The 17414-nt window shown below is 36.3% G+C and overlaps 1 protein-coding gene across 4 annotated transcripts in view; it reads left to right on the top strand.

The window, feature by feature from the left end:
• Positions 1-17414, top strand: part of mapk13 (mitogen-activated protein kinase 13) — a 34456-nt gene that overhangs the window by 11189 nt on the left and 5853 nt on the right. For 3 of the 4 annotated variants that reach the window (XR_015497643.1, XR_015497644.1, XM_087264420.1), the window contains exons 4-10: positions 1301-1406; positions 5083-5112; positions 9107-9154; positions 9233-9347; positions 12480-12551; positions 15577-15656; positions 15926-16004. Coding sequence is in view for 1 of the 4 variants with exons in the window: in XM_087264420.1 (XP_087120546.1) it covers positions 1301-1406; positions 5083-5112; positions 9107-9154; positions 9233-9347; positions 12480-12551; positions 15577-15656; positions 15926-16004 (530 nt within the window). In the remaining 3 variants the exon portion in view is untranslated. Of the gene's footprint in view, positions 1-1300; positions 1407-5082; positions 5113-9106; positions 9155-9232; positions 9348-12479; positions 13047-14867; positions 15485-15576; positions 15657-15925; positions 16005-17414 lie in introns of those variants that run through there. The other variant, XR_015497645.1, reaches the window with a different exon arrangement.

Consider the following 17414-nt stretch of genomic DNA (forward strand, 5'->3'; position numbering starts at 1 on the left):
CCGGGTTGGGCTCCCTTTTGTATTCAGAACTGCCTTAATCCTTCATGGCATAGATTCAACAAGGTACTGGAAATATTCCTTTGAGATTTTGGTCTATATTGACATAATAGCATCATGCTGTTGCTGCAGATTTGTTGGCTGCACTTTCATGATGCAAATCTCCCATTTCACCACATCCAAAAGGTGCTCTATTGGATTGAGTTCTGGAGACTTTGGAGGCCATTTGAGTACAGTGAACTCATTGTCATGTTCAAGAAACCAGTCTGATATGATTAATACTTTATGACATGGAGTGTTATCCTACTGGAAGTAGCCATTAGAAGATGGGTACAATGTGGTCATTAAGGGATGGACATGGTCAGCAACAATACTCAGGTGGGCTGTGGTGATGACACGATGCTCAATTGGTACAAATGCGTCCAAAGTGTGCCAAGAAAATATCCCCCACACCATTGCACCACCAGCAGCCTGAACCGTTGATACTAGGCAGGATGAATCCATGCTTTCATGTTGCTGATGTCAAATTCTGATCCTACCATCCGAATGACGCAGCAGAAATCGAGAATCATCCGACCAGGCAACGTTTCTCCAATCTTCTATTGTCCAATTTTGGTGAGTCTGTGTGAATTGTAGCCTCAGTTTCCTGTTCTTAGCTAACAGGAGTGGCACCTGGGGTTGTCTTCTGCTGCTGTAGTCCATCTGCCCCAGGGTTTGACATGTTGTGTGTTCAGAGATGCTCTTCTGCATACCTCGGTTGTCACGAGTGGTTATTTAAGTTACTGTTGCCTTTCTATCAGCTGCAACCAGTCTGGCCATTCTCCTCTGACCTTTGGCATCAACAAGGCATTTGCACCCACAGAACTGTCATTCACTGGATATTTTCTCATTTTCAGACCATTCTCTGTAAACCCTAGAGATGGCTGTGCGTGAAAATCCCAGTAGATCAGCAATTTATAAAAATACTCAGGCCAGCCCGTCTGGCACCAACAACCATGCCATGTTTAAAGTCACTTAAATTACCTTTCTTCCCCATTCTGATGCTCGGTTTAAACTGCAGCAGATTGTCTTGACCATGTCTACATGCGTAAGTGCATTAAGTTTCTGCCATGTGATTGGCTGATTAAAATGAGCAGTTGGACGGGTGTACCTAATAAAGTGGCCGGTGAGTGTATAGCTACCAGTGTTAAATTTCTGATGTAGATTTCTGAGCTGCATGTAAATATTTTCTAATGTCATGTAACAGATTTACAACTATATTATGGTCATTAAATTATTATTATTTCTTTTTTTTTGGTTTAAGCTACCTGGTGATGCCGTACATGTACACCGATCTCTCTAAAGTCAAGGGCCTTCTTACAGAAGATCGTATCCAGTTCTTGGTCTATCAGATGCTGTGTGGACTAAAGGTCAAAACAATTTCTCACAAAATGTTCCTAACCATGCGTGATGCAACACGTTTCCAGTGGTTTGCAATTGAAAAATGCTGTGTGATGCAACACGGCCAGTCGGAACATTGTTTTTTTTTTCCCCACAGAATCGTCATATCAGCATTGAATCAGATTTAATTTCAAATGATTACTCCATATGCTTATGTCAGATAATTGAAACAATGCTTTCATTCTGAAAGGATGCATAAACCTGATCAAAATGGATAGTGAAGAAATATGTAATCTTAAGATTTTTATTTATTAATCTATTGTCTTCAATTTATTAATCAAAAATGATAAAAACTAAAAACATATTAAACTATAGTTATTAATTGTTTTTAATAGTATAAAAGGTTTATTAAGCACAAAATATGCATATAGAAATAGCAGGATTCATCTTGCTATCACAGTAACCTATTAAAAACATCTATATATTTTAAATCTATTAAAAACATAAAACTGATGAGATTTTTATATTATTATATTATATATAATTTTATATATTAGCATATGACATTTTTAAATTTTTATATTATATTAATATCTCCCAATATTACTGTTTAAAATTTTTTATTTTATTTTTTTTATTAAATAAATGCAAGTCTGAGCATACCAGACTTAGGGAAAGTTACTTTAGAAAGTAATGCATTTCAATATTGAGTTACTCCCCAATACATTGTTACTTTTGCGTTGCTTTTTCTGACCTGGCTGAGGCTTGATCTCTTTCAGAACCTGCAGGGGGGAACAACACACTGTATTACCTTCATTAACCTTTAAAAAAACACAAAAAATAATGTAGGATAATGTTATCTTCTGAGAACTTTTTGACCCCAGAGCTATAAACAACCCGACAAAAGTCTTGTCATAGATCCTAGCAACAAATAATAACTTCACTTTTAGTTTTTATTATTTGGAAAAGTGGCAGAAGTTAGATTCTTTTCTGATGATTCATCTGTTGAACTGCATCCCAATCATCACAAATACTGCAGAAGGCCTATTGAAACACGCATGGACCCAAGATACTCACGGAAATCAGTCAAGTTTGGTGAGGGAAAAAAATCATGAATTGGGATTACATTCAGTATAGGGATGTTCGAGAGATCTGGAGAGTGGATGGCAACATCAACACCCTGAGGTATCAACATTTGTGCCGCCTATTACATTACAAATCACAGGAGAGGGCAAATTCTTCAGCAGAATAGTGCTCCTTCTCATACTTCAGCCTCCACTTCAAAGTTTCTGACAGCAAAGAAGGCCAAGGTGCTCCAGGATTGGCCAACCCAGTCACTAAATATGATCATTATTGAGCATGTCTGTGGTAAGATGGAGGAGGCATTAAAGTAGGCTTGGTAATACGGTAATATGTTATACCGCAGGATCTAAAAATAGCTAGGTTGTTAGTTTCAATACCGTTATACCATCATAAAAACATTGCACTTAAATAGGAGACAAGTATTTAATATTAAATATCTTTTATTTAATGCCTACAAATACGTATGCGTGATTGTTATCGCGAAAGAGTGTGTAGGAGAGAAAGGGAGAGGTGAGGTGGCGAGTCACGCACCAAGTGACCTGCATTTTGGCAGTATTTCCGGTTTTGACCAAACGAGAAGTTAGACGTGGTAAATATGAACTAAAGGTCTGCATTCCCGCTGCTGTACTGCGGGAGCCGACCAGATTTCTTGCAGTGCGGGAATAAATTTCTGAATAAAGCATGGGTGCGGTCGGTAACTCAGGTGTAATTTGAAAGGGAGTGGGCGCTCAGTCTAACAATATCGCTTCCGAGTGAGCAATGCTTTCTCTATGTGTGTGTTTGTATGTGAATGAGAGAGAGAGCGGTGCTGTGCATCGCTTGGTTCTCTCTCTCTCTCTCTCTCTCTCTGTGTGTGTTCGTGTGCGAGATAGAGCGTCCCGCGCAGAAGAATACAAACAAGACAAGCAGGTGAAGGCGAACCTAAGGTTGCATACACGGTATTCAGTTTCTGAATGGTTTAGACACAAGCGAACAGTTTGGTGGCGCTGTCTGAGCCTTACGTCATAATTTTTTAAAAATTATGCACGGTAATACCTGATACCAGGGTAAAATAGGGAGGATGTTTGACGGTATCAAAATTGGATACCGCCTAAGCCAACATTGAAGATGAATTCAAAGAATCTTGATGAACTCTGAGAGTCCTGCAAGAACGCTTTCTTTGCCATTCCAGATGACTTTATTAATGCGTTATTTGAATCACTGCAGAGATGTATGGTGTTAAGTGACAAGACTTTTGTCTAAGCAAAGTCAGGCCTTACTGTCCTAATTAAATAATTAAAAATCAAGGCATGATCATATTTTATTTTGGTAAAATAAGCATAATCTAGAGGGCTTTGCCTTTCGTATGAGCCACTTCTGATTCCAGTCAAGTTATTATTTAGTTGATCTTAGAGAAGTGACAAGACTTTTGTCAGGTAGTGTACATGCCATATATCAAGGTTAATGAAAGTTGAAAGGAATGCATTTGCTACTTTTTGTACTTTATTAAAAAGTAAAATCACTGTCCATTCAGATAATCCTCTTTTCCATTTCTTCCATGTGTTTAAAATAATGAGAACTTTCCATCGGAAAAAATGTAAAGCTCTGCCATCTTCCTTTCTGCCCATTCCTGCATTCTCTTATTGAGTGCAAGATTCAACATGACTGTTCATTTTAATTCAACAGTTTACTTTTTAAAAGTGAATTAACTAAACTAAAAACTAACTTGCATTACATTTTTAAAAATTAGCTCAAATGTTATTACTTAATATTTAACAGTAAGGCTTTACTCGTTACTTAGAAAAGTGATATTATTACATGAATTGCGTTACTTGTAATGCGTTACCCCCAACACTTATTATTTTATTCATATTTTATAATGGTAACCACTATTATTTTTTTAGCCCTGTCAAAGTTCAGCATTGTGATATTAACTGCATTATATATTTTTAGTTTTTTCCCTAAGTGGCATATTCTATTGACCTTATTCTTCATGTATGAATTGGCGCAGCCATTGGAATCTTTTTAGCTCGACACATCCTCTCTCATTCACTTTCATTGATTATTATACATTAAAAATCACTCGTTGTGCAGCTTGATGTTGCAAATTTATCTATTATTATTATATTACTCTACATGTTATGTATAGTCATGAGCACACTTGTTTGTAGAGCAAGTAATTTGACCGAATTATGCAGTTTTTATTCCTAGTCATTTCTCCCATAGGCAGCAGAATCAGAAGTACTCAATCGAAAAAACGAACGCACTTCCACATCGAAAAATAAGGTCAATAATGTGAGCTCGCACATTGTTTTAACAACAATTACAGTATTGTTGAAAATAAAATTGCACAACCCTATAGTAGTGCACAAATTGTGTTTCAGATTGCATTCACTAACATGCACAGGCTTAGAAAAGTTGGATTCAGAACACACATACAATATTATCCTGATGCTGAAACTGCATAAGAATGCATAAAAACAGAAGTGTCTTTTAGGCTTAAGATGTTTGCCAGTGGGAATGGTAATGCAATCTCTTAAGTTAATCCTTATTTGTGTAATACTAAAACATAAGACTGTGAGGAATAATCCTGATATTTCTTCTTTCTCTCTCTCTGTCCCTCTGTTTGTCTCCACTCCACAGTACATTCATGGCGCTGGCATCATTCACAGAGTAAGTGAGACTGGCAGTGAATAAACAGCATCTGCTCATAATTATCATTTCCACACAGAGCTGAATTAAAGACACATGGCATCTCTTGGGATCGCTGTAGCTTTTTCGCCGGGAGATGCAAATCTGGTCCATGGGGGAGTTTTCATCTCCACGAATTACATTTACTAATTCGCTAATATGCATTAATCAGTGGACCATCAGCAGCCATAAAAGATTAGATAGAGCAGTCACCCCTAAGTATAATTTTGTTATTTATTTTTCTTAATATATGAACTATTTTTCAACAGCTTAGATGCAGTTCTTCTAGTTGATTTTATATAATAAGGAATAAACATGGTGGCTAGCACCCTCACCACACAGCAAGGAGATTGCTGGTTCGAGCCCCGACTGGGCCAGTTGGTGGTTCTGTATGGAGTTTGCTTGTTTTCCCCGTGTTCATGTGGGGTTTTTTCGGGTGCTACAGTGTGTCACACAGTCCAAAGACATGCGGTATAGGTGACTTGAGTAAACTATACTGGCTATAGTTTGTGTGTGTGTGTGTGTGTGTGTGTGTGTGTGTGTGTGTGTGTGTGTGTGTGTGTGTGTGTGTGTGTGTGTGTGTGTGTGTGTGAATAAATGTGTATTGGTGTTTCCCAGTACAGGGTTGCAGCTGGAAGGGCATCCGCTGTGTAAAACATATGCTTGATAAGTTGGCAGTTAATTCTGCTGTGGCGACCCCTGATAAATAAGGCACTAATGCCGAAGGAAAATAAATGAATGAATGATTAAAGCAGTTATGTACATTTTTGTCCAAGGATCTTTGATAAATGGAAAGGTCAAAAGATTATAAAAATGTTATATCATAAAATTGATCAAAATTGACCATAAAGTCGTTTATAATGTTATAAAAGCATTTTAATTGATTTGAATGCTGTTCTATTCATCAAATAACCCTGATCATTTTGTACGCAGTTATTTTAAACATTGACCATTTTAATTATTGTTTCTTGAGCACCAAATCAGCTTATTATAATGACCTATGAACAACCATGGGGCAGCTAATCTTTTAAATATTAAATGTAGCCTTTGTATGCAGAAGAGACTTTTGAAAATCGTTCAACATTTGAACTATTTCTTCTATTTCATCAACATTTCTTCTAAATGTAAAATAAAAAATAACTTTAATGGAGTAAAAAAATTGTTGATCAAAATAGTCAAATACGGATATTTTCAGATGTTTATATACTGTGTGTGGGGGAAAGAAGTATTTAGCACGTCACCATTTTTCTCAGAAAACATATTTCTAAAGGTGCTGTTGACTTGAAATTTTCACCGGATGTTGGTAACAACCAAATAAATCCATATAAGCAAAGAAAACAATATTAATTAGTTTATAAATTAAGTTATATGCAATAAAATGACACAGGAAAAAAGTATTGAACACATGAAGGAAGGCGGGTGCAGAAAGGCAGTTGAAAGCCCAGACAGCAGCTGAAATCTCCTAGTAGTTTTTCAGCAACACCTCTGCCCTTCATCATTGTAAATGAACATTGGCTGCTTCAGTCCAACATCTACATTATCAGGATGATTAAGATGAAACCAGGTCAGACATTTCAGCAAGGCAGTGATCCAAAACACAGCCACGGAAACTCTCAAATGCTTTTAGAGAAAGGAAATAAAGCTGCTTGAATGGCCCAGCCAATCCCCTGACTTGAATCCAATATACAAAAACAAATTAAAGATTAGATTTGATAGACGAGACCCAGAAAAGCATCAAGATTTTTACACTCTGTTGAAATCTGTGAAAAAAATCACACCTGAGCAATGCATGTGACTCGATTTTACAAATGAGAGGAGTCTTCAATCTGCCATCACCAAAAGAGCCTTTTATATAAAGTATTTAATACATTTCAGTAGTTCAGCACTTTCTCTTTGTGTCATTTCATTGTTATTAAACATAACAATTTTTTCAGATTTTTTGGTTTTCTTTTATTTTTATGTTGGTATTGTTTGGGTTTTACCAAAATCTGGTTCAGTTCCATGTCATCAGCTCCCAGAAATGATGAATAACGAATAATTTTACGACTATTGTACATTTTTAGACAACAATGCCAATATTTCACTTAAAAAGATTTTATATTTGGTAGGGGGGCGGGAAATCCTTATTTTCTATAAAAACAAACGAATAAAAAATGTTATCAAGAGCAATGGGTTATATGCACGTGGACTATTAATTTTCAGCCAGGCAGCCCAACGACTTCAGGTGAACTGTCATTATAAAATTGTGACGTTTAAAATCTAATTTCTATAAAAATCTGCGATCTTCACTGCCTTTTAGATATACGAAATAAAGTGGGTTTCAAATCGTACAAGCATTGCTGCATTAAATTCGATTTCCCCCTGCCATGTCTTTAAAATACGATGGTTTATTTTACCCCAGTATTTTCAACGGAATTTCTGTGCTAGCCTGTTGCTACTTACGGCACTTGGGGTTGCAACGGTCTTTCATCTCGTTTTATGCTTAAACATCTAAATGAATGCTTAAGTCCATTTAACTGATTGTATTTGAATTACATTACAACATAGATGCTGTAAAAACAACCTTGTGAAATTGATGATAGTCACATTAAGCTTTCACCGGATGTTTATCATTGGATTTAAAACTCTAGCTGTGCATAGAGGCCATTGCGGAGTGTAAGTGTGGAACACTGGCTACATTTTAAAACAAGCTATATAAAAGGTGAACACACCAAATAAAGAATCTACACTAATTATCAAGACCACTTGTCATTTACTGCAAAAAATAAATAAATAAACCTCTAAATGAATGAACATAATTGAACTTTGGGAGATTTGTTATCCAGGGTGTTTACTCAAACACATTCCTTGCCACAGCTATATCACCCTGCAGCCCAAGACTGGTGCTCACTGAAGCTAAGCAGGACTGAGCCTGGTCAGTACTTGGATGGGAGACCACATGGGAAAAACTAGGTTGCTGTTGGAAGTGGTGTTAATGAGGCCAGCAGGGGGCGCTCAACCTGTGGTCTGTGTGAGTCCTAATGCCCCAGTAAAAGTGAAGGGGACACTATACTGTCAGTGGGCGCCTTCTTTCGGATGAGATGTTAAACCGAGGTCCTCTGTGGTCATTAAAAAAAAAATAGCACTTCTCGTAAAGAGCAGGGGGGTAACCCCGGTGTCATGACCTCCCAATCATCTCCATCCACCGAATTGGCTCTATTCTCTGTCTCTTCACTCCACCAATAGCTGGTGTGTGGTGAGCGCAAAGGCGCTGTTGTCCTGTGGCTGCCGTCGCATCATCCAAGTGGATGCTGCACACTGGTGGTGGTGTGGAGAGATCCCCACCCTCATGATTGTGAAGTGCTTTGGGTGTATGGCCATACACGATAAATGCATAACATAAATACACATTACATTACATTAAATTACTAGTGATTGCAGTACATTCAGAGAAACTGAGAATTGTCAAGTGCTCTTTTTAAAATTGATTGCTCAAATTAATAGTATTGTGAATTTTGATCACGAACATCTTCCTGTAATATGCTTAAAAGACCCATGTATTTGTAGGCCTGTTTTTTTGGTAGATATTCTGTCGCTACTATAAATAGCAGATTCACACTTCTTTTTGTCAGACTGAATTGTCTCCAGAAAAAAAAAGATTAAATAGTTGATGCACAGTTTTTTTTTTTTAACCATGAGTTCTGAAACATGCTGTTTTGTCTTTCCTATTCTAATAATATCAGCAGGTTCAAGGCTATTTTGCTTTGTGTGAGCTTTCCTATCATGCATAGTTGCTATGAGGTAATGCCAGCGGTTTCCTGTTTGGTGAGGCACTGTCTGTACAAGCTCAGATCTGTTTAAAAATGCCCGGCTCTGTGAATGTCAAAAATTAAACAGCATTCAGATGAAAGATTTCTGAAGAAACTCTCCAAGATCTTGTGCAATTGTTCAAGAACAATCCTCTCTGTCGGAAGATTTACACCTTTTTGCATTGCAGGACCTCAAACCAGGAAACTTGGCTGTGAATCAAGACTGCGAGCTGAAGGTTAGTGGCACCATTCTTTCACCATATTAGAGAAGATGTGCAGTTGACAGTAACACTGTGTCTTTGGTCTGGCTGCAGATCTTGGATTTTGGCCTGGCACGTCATACAGATGCTGAGATGACGGGTTATGTGGTGACACGGTGGTATCGAGCCCCGGAGGTCATTCTGAACTGGATGCACTACACGCAGACAGGCAGGATGTTTGTCATACATTCAGATGTACACACCTGTTGAAATAAACGCCAAGAGCTACATTTACTCTGGCTTTTTAGAACAAAACTTTTGTATCTAAAATATGAGGTTACGTGATTAATGATTTAGTCATCGATTCTACTTCAGGTAGTTTCTTAAGAATCTGTCTAATAGCACCTCTGCTGGTCTATATAAGCGCTTACAACATCTCTTTGCTATAATTCCAACCAGTGTAATTGTAACAGTATATCCATCTGTCTGAAAGTATTGGGTTATATGTGGATATCTACACAGGGTTAGGTTGGGTTAAGGTAAAGTTAAGGTTATGGATAGTGCCTAGTTGTTACTTTTTACTACAAAAATTATATATATAGTATGTGGAGGAACAAACAGGACTGTAAAATGAAATGTTCAATGTGATTCAATATGCAGCAGGATGGTAAATGTTTATATTTACATGAATTTATAGAGTTATAAGTTGCGTGTTACTGTTCCATATCACTACGCTGGTTTAATTTATTTCACAGCTACATCATTCAAAAATATAATTAAATCAAAAGACTTGGACTAGATGCGTAATAAACTCCTACACAAAAGAACTGGTTGATGACAAAAACTTGATAAATCTATTAAGTATAAATCTATAAAACTATTACATCTGTATATATATATATATATATATAATAGGTGGGCATAGATAATTTTTTTTTATCTAGATTAAAATGGCTCATTTAAATTCCTCCGAAGACATTCAGAATATATGTGCTACCTAAATAATGACTAAATATAAGTCTTTGAGAACAGGTTTCTCAAGCCAGAAGTCGGGTGGTGCATTAGACCAGGAGCTCATCTCCTATTTCCAAAATGCATCACAAACTGCTTGAGAAACTGTTCTACTGTGATAATTGGTGATGAAAATAAACGTTGTTCAATAAGATGTACTTGTGTTTACTAACTGTTTATTCAGTTAAACATGAATTTTAAACTGTAGGCCTACATAAGCTCAAAACAGCGATTTTTAATGACCCTAGTTCAACTAAAGTCATAACTGAACAAAGCAGAAATGGAATTTAGACATGTGGAGTATGCTTATATTAGTGGCATTATTGAAGTAAACACCACAATCAAACTAATATTGTCATATAGGACTTTGCACCATATTTTCCGACAAGATCCATCTCTCTCTCTCTCTCTCTCTCTCTCTCTCTCTCTCTCTCTCTCTCTCTCTCTCTCTCTCTCTCTCTCTCTCTCTCTCTCTCTCTCTCTCTCTCTCTCTCTCTCTCTCTCTCAAATTCAAATTCAAATTCAAAGAGAGATATTTGCATGACTGTAAAACAAATCACAATGTTATATATATATATATATATATATATATATATATATATATATATATATATATATATATATATATATATATATATATATAATCCTTATGTCTCTCTATCTATATATATATATATAGAGAGAGAGAGTTTTATTTATATACAGTTTTATATATTTTTATATATATTTTACTCAATATTTTTTAAGACACTTCTATACAACTTAAAGTTACATTTAAAGGCTCAACTTAGGTTAATTAGGTAACCTATGCAGGTTAGGGTAATTAGGCAAGTTATTGTATAACAACGGTTTATTCTGTAGACTATCGAAAAAATATATAGCTTAAAAGGGCAAGTAATTTTGACCCTTTAAAATGATTTTTAAAAAATTTAAAACTTATTTTATTCTAGCCAAAATAAAACAAATAAGACTTTCTCTAGAAGAAAAAATATTATCAGACATATTATCAGACATACTGTGTCAGACATACTGTGAAAATTTCCTTGCTCTGGTATACATCTTGAGAAATAATTAAAAAAAAGAAAAAAAATTCAAAGGGGGGCAAATAATTCGACTTTAACTGTATATATACACATACACACAGTCAAGCCAGAAATTATATATACCCCTGGCAAATTACTTCACTACATTATTCACTCAGCAATTGTTTTAGACCAGAAATGACACAGGCTTTTGCCAAAAGATAATAAGACAATGTATAAAAGGCCTCACTGTGGAAAAAAATATTTTTTTAGAATTTGCCAGGGGTATGAATAATTTTGGGCTTTACTGTATTTATAATTCTAAACTAATTAAAAAGCAGAAAAAAAGAAATCTTATTTACTAGATACTAAATTAGATAGTCAGGCTCCTCCCAACCATTCATTTAGGGTGCTTTCACACCTAGACTTTTGGTTCAGAACCTGTCTCCTTTGCCCAGTTAGCACGGTTCGTTTGGCATATGTGAAACAAGCAACCGCACTCGTATCTGCGCCAAATCAATCGGGTCTGAGATCGCCTGAATGATGTGGTCTCGATTGAAACCAATTCTGGAGGGATCGATTGTAGTGAGAAAGCAAAACGATTTGAGCCCGGCTATATCACAGTGTATTATGGATATGTAATAGGCATATATGACTATAAGAAGAGAGAATTATAAGTAGGGCGAGATGACAATCCTACCAGCAATTGTGCGTTTTATGTTAACTGTCAACGAGAGCTGTTTATCCGTTAGAAACATTAACTGAACTGCAGTCTAGCCAAGGGCTATGCATGAGTCTTACCTCTGATTTATATCTGGTGATGATGTCTGTGGGCACCACCATTCAAAATTAAAGCACAGCTTTCCGCTTATTATGTCTCATTGCTCATCGCCATCGTCTGTTTAGAAACTTTGCCGTGTGAAAGCAAACCGCACCAAGAACAAAGAGCAACATTGTAACAATTTTAATCCCTGTTTCGGAACAAATGAATTGATTCACAGGTGTGAAAGCACCCTTAGATATATTCTAATTCCATATTCCAATCCAAACTTATTTTGCCAGATTTACTTGTATATAAAATAATTTAGCACAACACAAAATAATGTTCTTATATAATTAAAGCTCATTATATAAGAACATTATTTTGTGTTGTGCTAAATTATTTTATATACAAGTAAATCTGGCAAAATAAGTTTTACACAATGTAGCTATTACTAAAATCAATCAAACAGATTGTTGCTGTGCGGATGAACTGAATGTCCTTATGGTTTGTTTACTGGTGGTTTATAGTTCAATATTTGTGATTGTTGCATTTTCTCTTTTTGTAGTGGATATCTGGTCGGTTGGGTGCATCATGGGTGAAATGTTCAATGGAAAAACACTCTTTAAAGGAAAAGACTGTATCCTTTACTTTGCCTAAATTATATACAGTTTTTACTATTTAATCTGATCTCATTGAATGTCTACAGGAATTCTACTGTTGTGCTCCACTGATAAAAGACATGAGTGCTGTTTTGTTTCCTAAATTTCAAGTGTTTGACACAGTAGATTCAATTGCATTTAGAAATGCTTTGCCCACTTTTGTCTACTTTTTCCATTACAGAAATAGTTTGGAAATGACTTTCTGTCTAGGGCGGATCTAGAAAACTTTATGGGGCGGCATGACAAATTTGAGGGGTGGCACAGCCTCTTTGCATGATTATTGCTGTACATTTAATGCTTCATCAACTTTGCTATTTAGTTGACTAGCTAGCAACTACCTCAAAAATCACTAAGAATACGTTATGTAGGCCTAATCAAGTCAAATTTTTATTTTTATTTTTTTATCCTAAAACATTCTTCATTCATTCATTTTCTTGTCGGCTTAGTCCCTTTATTAATCTGGGGTCCCCACAGCGGAATGAACTGCCAACTTATCCAGCAAGTTTTTTACGCAGCGCAACCCATCTCTGGGAAACATTCACACACACATTCAAACACACACTCATAAACTACGGACAATTTAGCCTACCCAATTCACCTGTACCGCATGTCTTTGGACTGTGGGGGAAACCGGAGCACCCGGAGGAAACCCACGCGAAGGCAGGGACAACATGCAAACTCCACACAGAAACGCCAACTGAGCCGAGGTTCGAACCAGCGACCTTCTTGCTGTGAGGCGACAGCACTACCTACTGCGCCACTGCCTCGCCTTAAAACATTCTTGCAACTTATAATAATAATTCAACTTCATTTCATCAACATTTTCTATAATAAATATCCTTCTGCTCGAGAGGTTTCAAATGATGATATCTTTTTAATATTTTTATTGTACTATTGTAAAGGCTACAAACAAAATTGATAGTTTTATAGTGAAACACTTTTCATTGAGATTTAGTATAGGTGGCAACTTTTGCTCTAACGTTACGTGATTTCCCACACAGTCCAAAGACATTCAATAGAGGTGCATTGCGTAAACAAAATTGGCCGTAGTGTATGAATGAGAGAGTGTATGGATACTGGGAAGGGCGTTCACTGCATAAAACATATGCCAGAGTAATAGGCGGTTCATTCCACTGTGTCAACCGCTGATAAATCAGGGACTAAGTCAAAGGTGAGTGTGATTATGGATTTTAGCTTGACTTCCACTGTAAATGGAACTAAATTTCATGAAATAGCACAGATCCTGGCCAGTGTTTTAATTTCTGTTGTTCTACCTGCAGATCTGATGTATAAGGGACGGTGTTTGACATTGTTTCATTTACATAACATGATGATCATTGCATTTATCTTGCAGAATATATCTTGCCCTCACTGCAATAAATATGCTATTTTCACGCACTTCCTTTTTAGATTTCCACCTGTCAGTTTCGATACGGTGTCATGCTAACCCTTTACTTCCTCTTCCTACTTTATTAAAGTACAAATGACTTAGTTTATAACACTGTCAGTATTAGTATTTAAAAAAATAAGTCCTACAATGCGGCACTTATAAATTATGACTATATCTGGAAACTTGGAGCTGTGGAGTCTGCAGCTGCATGATTCACAAAAATATCAGTGCATAGTCATCATGCTTTAATATTTAATAGATGAGATTTATTTTCATTAATTGCTGTTATACAGTCACCGGCCACTTTATTAGGTACACCTATCCAACTGCTCGTTAATCCAAATTTCTAATCAGCCAACAACATGAAAGCATGGATCCATCCTGCCTGTATCAACGGTTCAGGCTGGTGGTGGTGGTGTAATGGTGTGGGGAATATTTTTTTTCTCTTCAAAAGAGAAGTAAAAAATTATAATAAAATAAATAAAAAATAATTTTAAAAAACTTAAAAATAATAATGATAATAATAATAATATGATAAAGGAAAAAGAAAAATGGATACGAGTAATAAAAATGTACAGGAAATACAACCAACTGAATACAGACATTGTCAATGTTGAAAGTAAATTTTTACAATAAACCAGTATAAGATAGTAATAGTGAAAATCAAACAAAAATTAAATTACTACTTAATAAATTAAAAAGGAGGGAAAGTGCATCCATAAAATGCAGAGCAAGATGTTAAGCGAGGGGCAGCATGGTGGCACATAGGGTAGCACAATCACCTCACAGTAAGAAGGTCACAGGTTCGAGCCACGGCTGGGTAAGTTGGAACTTCTGTGTGGAGTTTGCATGTTCTCCCCGTGTTTGTGCGAGTTTCCTTCAGGTGCTCTGGTTTCCCCCACAGTCCAAAGACATGCGGTTCAGGTGAATTGAATAAGCTTAAATGGCCGTTGTGCATCCGCTGCATAAAAACATGTGCTGGATAAGTTGGCGGTTCATTCCACTGTGGCAACCCCTGATTAATAAAGGGACTAAGCTGAAAAGAAAATGAATGAATGAATGTTAAGAGAGTTCATGTAAGTTACAAAACATTGCCACTTTTTAAAGAAATTAGTTTTCCCTAAGCATCTAAGCTTTTCCAACTTTAAAAAATGCATGATTTACACAAGCCATTGAAATGTAGTTGGAGGCTTATTTGATTTCCAGTGACGTAGAATATGATGCCAAGCTAAAAATGAGGTAAAGGCCAAAATATCAAGTTGTTTAGAATTTAACTGGGACCAAATCTTTGGAATCCCAAAAATGGCTACATCAGGGGATGGGTCTGTATTTACTGTATTTGCAACAGCTTAGAAAAATTTGTAGCACCGTGGTGATTTGAACCCTGGTCTCCTGTGAGCAGTTTAGCTCTCACATCATGAGCACTGACCACTAGGTCACCCGGAACTCACAGCTTAAGTCTATTTAACTGATTGTATTTTAATTACACTACAACATCGATGCTGTAAAAGAAACCTTATGAAGTAAAAAATAGTCACATTAACCTTTCATTGGAAGTTTATCATGTGCATGTAGCCCATTGCCATGCATTGTCTTTAACTTCTGACATTCAGACATGGATCAGCTGACTCAGATAATGAAAGTAGCAGGAACACCAGGCCCAGAATTCGTGGAGAAGCTGGAAAGCCCAGAGGTGAGACATTTTCATTGCAAGCAAAGATAGTATCTTTAATACATGGAGTGTCTGAAACTTGATTAAAGCCAAGACTGATCTCTGATGTTACTTGGAATGAATAGCTAATGCGATGCAAAATAAGATTGTGAAAGTAATTTTTGTCTTGACTATTTTGGAGAAAAGTTGAGCTTGAATTATTAACATCGTGTGACGGTTGCTGTTGCTTCTGTTCAGCTGTCATCCCTCATCCTGATCAATGTCAATGTGTCTTGGCTGCTGTTAAATAGGCAAAGAGTTATGTCAGATCCCTGCCCCACTACCCACACAGAGATTTCTCCACATTGTTTCCCAGAGCTAGTAAAAAAGGTAAGTAATACCCCAATGAAAAATTACTCCTTTGTCATGTTGTCACATTTCTTGCTTAGCGCGAGACTTTTTTCATTGTAAACCTTGTGATTTAGTTTGACTGCATAGTTGCTGCCTGTCAGTGTGATGTGTCATTATTTCTGACAAAAGTGACAAGATGCTGAGCAATTGGAACAGAGCAATTTAAGCTGGTTTTTACATTTTTAAACTTCAGGTAGAATGCCACCAGAAGCTATTGCCACACATACCCTTTACCATGGCACAGCAGTGGAAACTTTTAGATTAGTTATTATAGCAACTTGGAATATGCAGCCCAGAAATATGAAATGACTTTATTATTCCATGTTGTTTTTTTGTGATGAGCTTTGTTAGCTCTGCAGTTACTTCTAGAACTAGGAATGGTTTACATTTAAAGTTCATTTACATTCCGTTAATAGACTATCCATAATTAACAGTGAACAATGCTTACACCATGTAATACCTATAATCATTTCCTCATTTACTAATACATTTTAAAAGATTCAATCAGTAAGAATTAAAATGAATGACTTACAAATAGACGTGAATTAAAGGTCCTGTATGTACGTTTTTGACTCTTTTAAAGCATAATAATACCATAATATGTTTGCAGATATTTAAGAAACAATGCTGAAATCAGACATTCTGCTTTGAAAATGTGAGTTATGTGCCAGAACAGCTGCCTTTGTTTTGGTCATTTAACCTGATAGTCGATTATATTTCACCACTCTAGGTTGCCTTTGTGGAAAATTGCGTATTTTATTTATTCATTCATGAAGGCTCTCAAAGTAAGCATGACCAAAAATGCGACTTCGGGTGGACAGTAGCAGAATCGGAAATGAGTTCCACATGAGGTGGTTATTAATTAACAAATAATATAAATATTATGAACGTAAACATTAGATAAGCAGGGGTCTGTTCTAAGTGCCTTGCTTAAATGATCTAAGATGATTTGGCAGATCCTGGACCTGTTAATCTTAATAACTGATCTCTGGCTAATTTGGTTCTTCAAACAAGTTCGTGAATCAGATTAGAATGTCTGGATAAACTGATCTGAGATCGCTGTGTGTGTTGTGAAGGACATTTCTATCAATCCTCGAAATCATGATCAGCATGCAACGATTGGCTGATGGCACAGCAGCGTAACGACATCATCTGATTAAAATTTAATTATCCATGTGAGCTAAATTCCATAAAATTCGTAGTAAACGGTTTGAACGGTTTGTTAAATATGACACGCAATAACTTTATACCTTGTTGTGGGCTTCATGCTTGGCCCTTTAATGTGTCAAGAGCGATTTATTTAGTTTTACAGTTAGAGCGGATTTTCCTCTTTATAGTAGTAATAGCCGTGTTTTTTCGGTGTAAAGAATAACTGGATGTTTACAAAAG

The sequence above is a fragment of the Danio rerio genome, chromosome 8, assembly GCF_052040795.2.
Source record: "Danio rerio strain M-AB ecotype USA chromosome 8, GRCz13ab, whole genome shotgun sequence".
Taxonomy (NCBI): domain Eukaryota; kingdom Metazoa; phylum Chordata; class Actinopteri; order Cypriniformes; family Danionidae; genus Danio; species Danio rerio.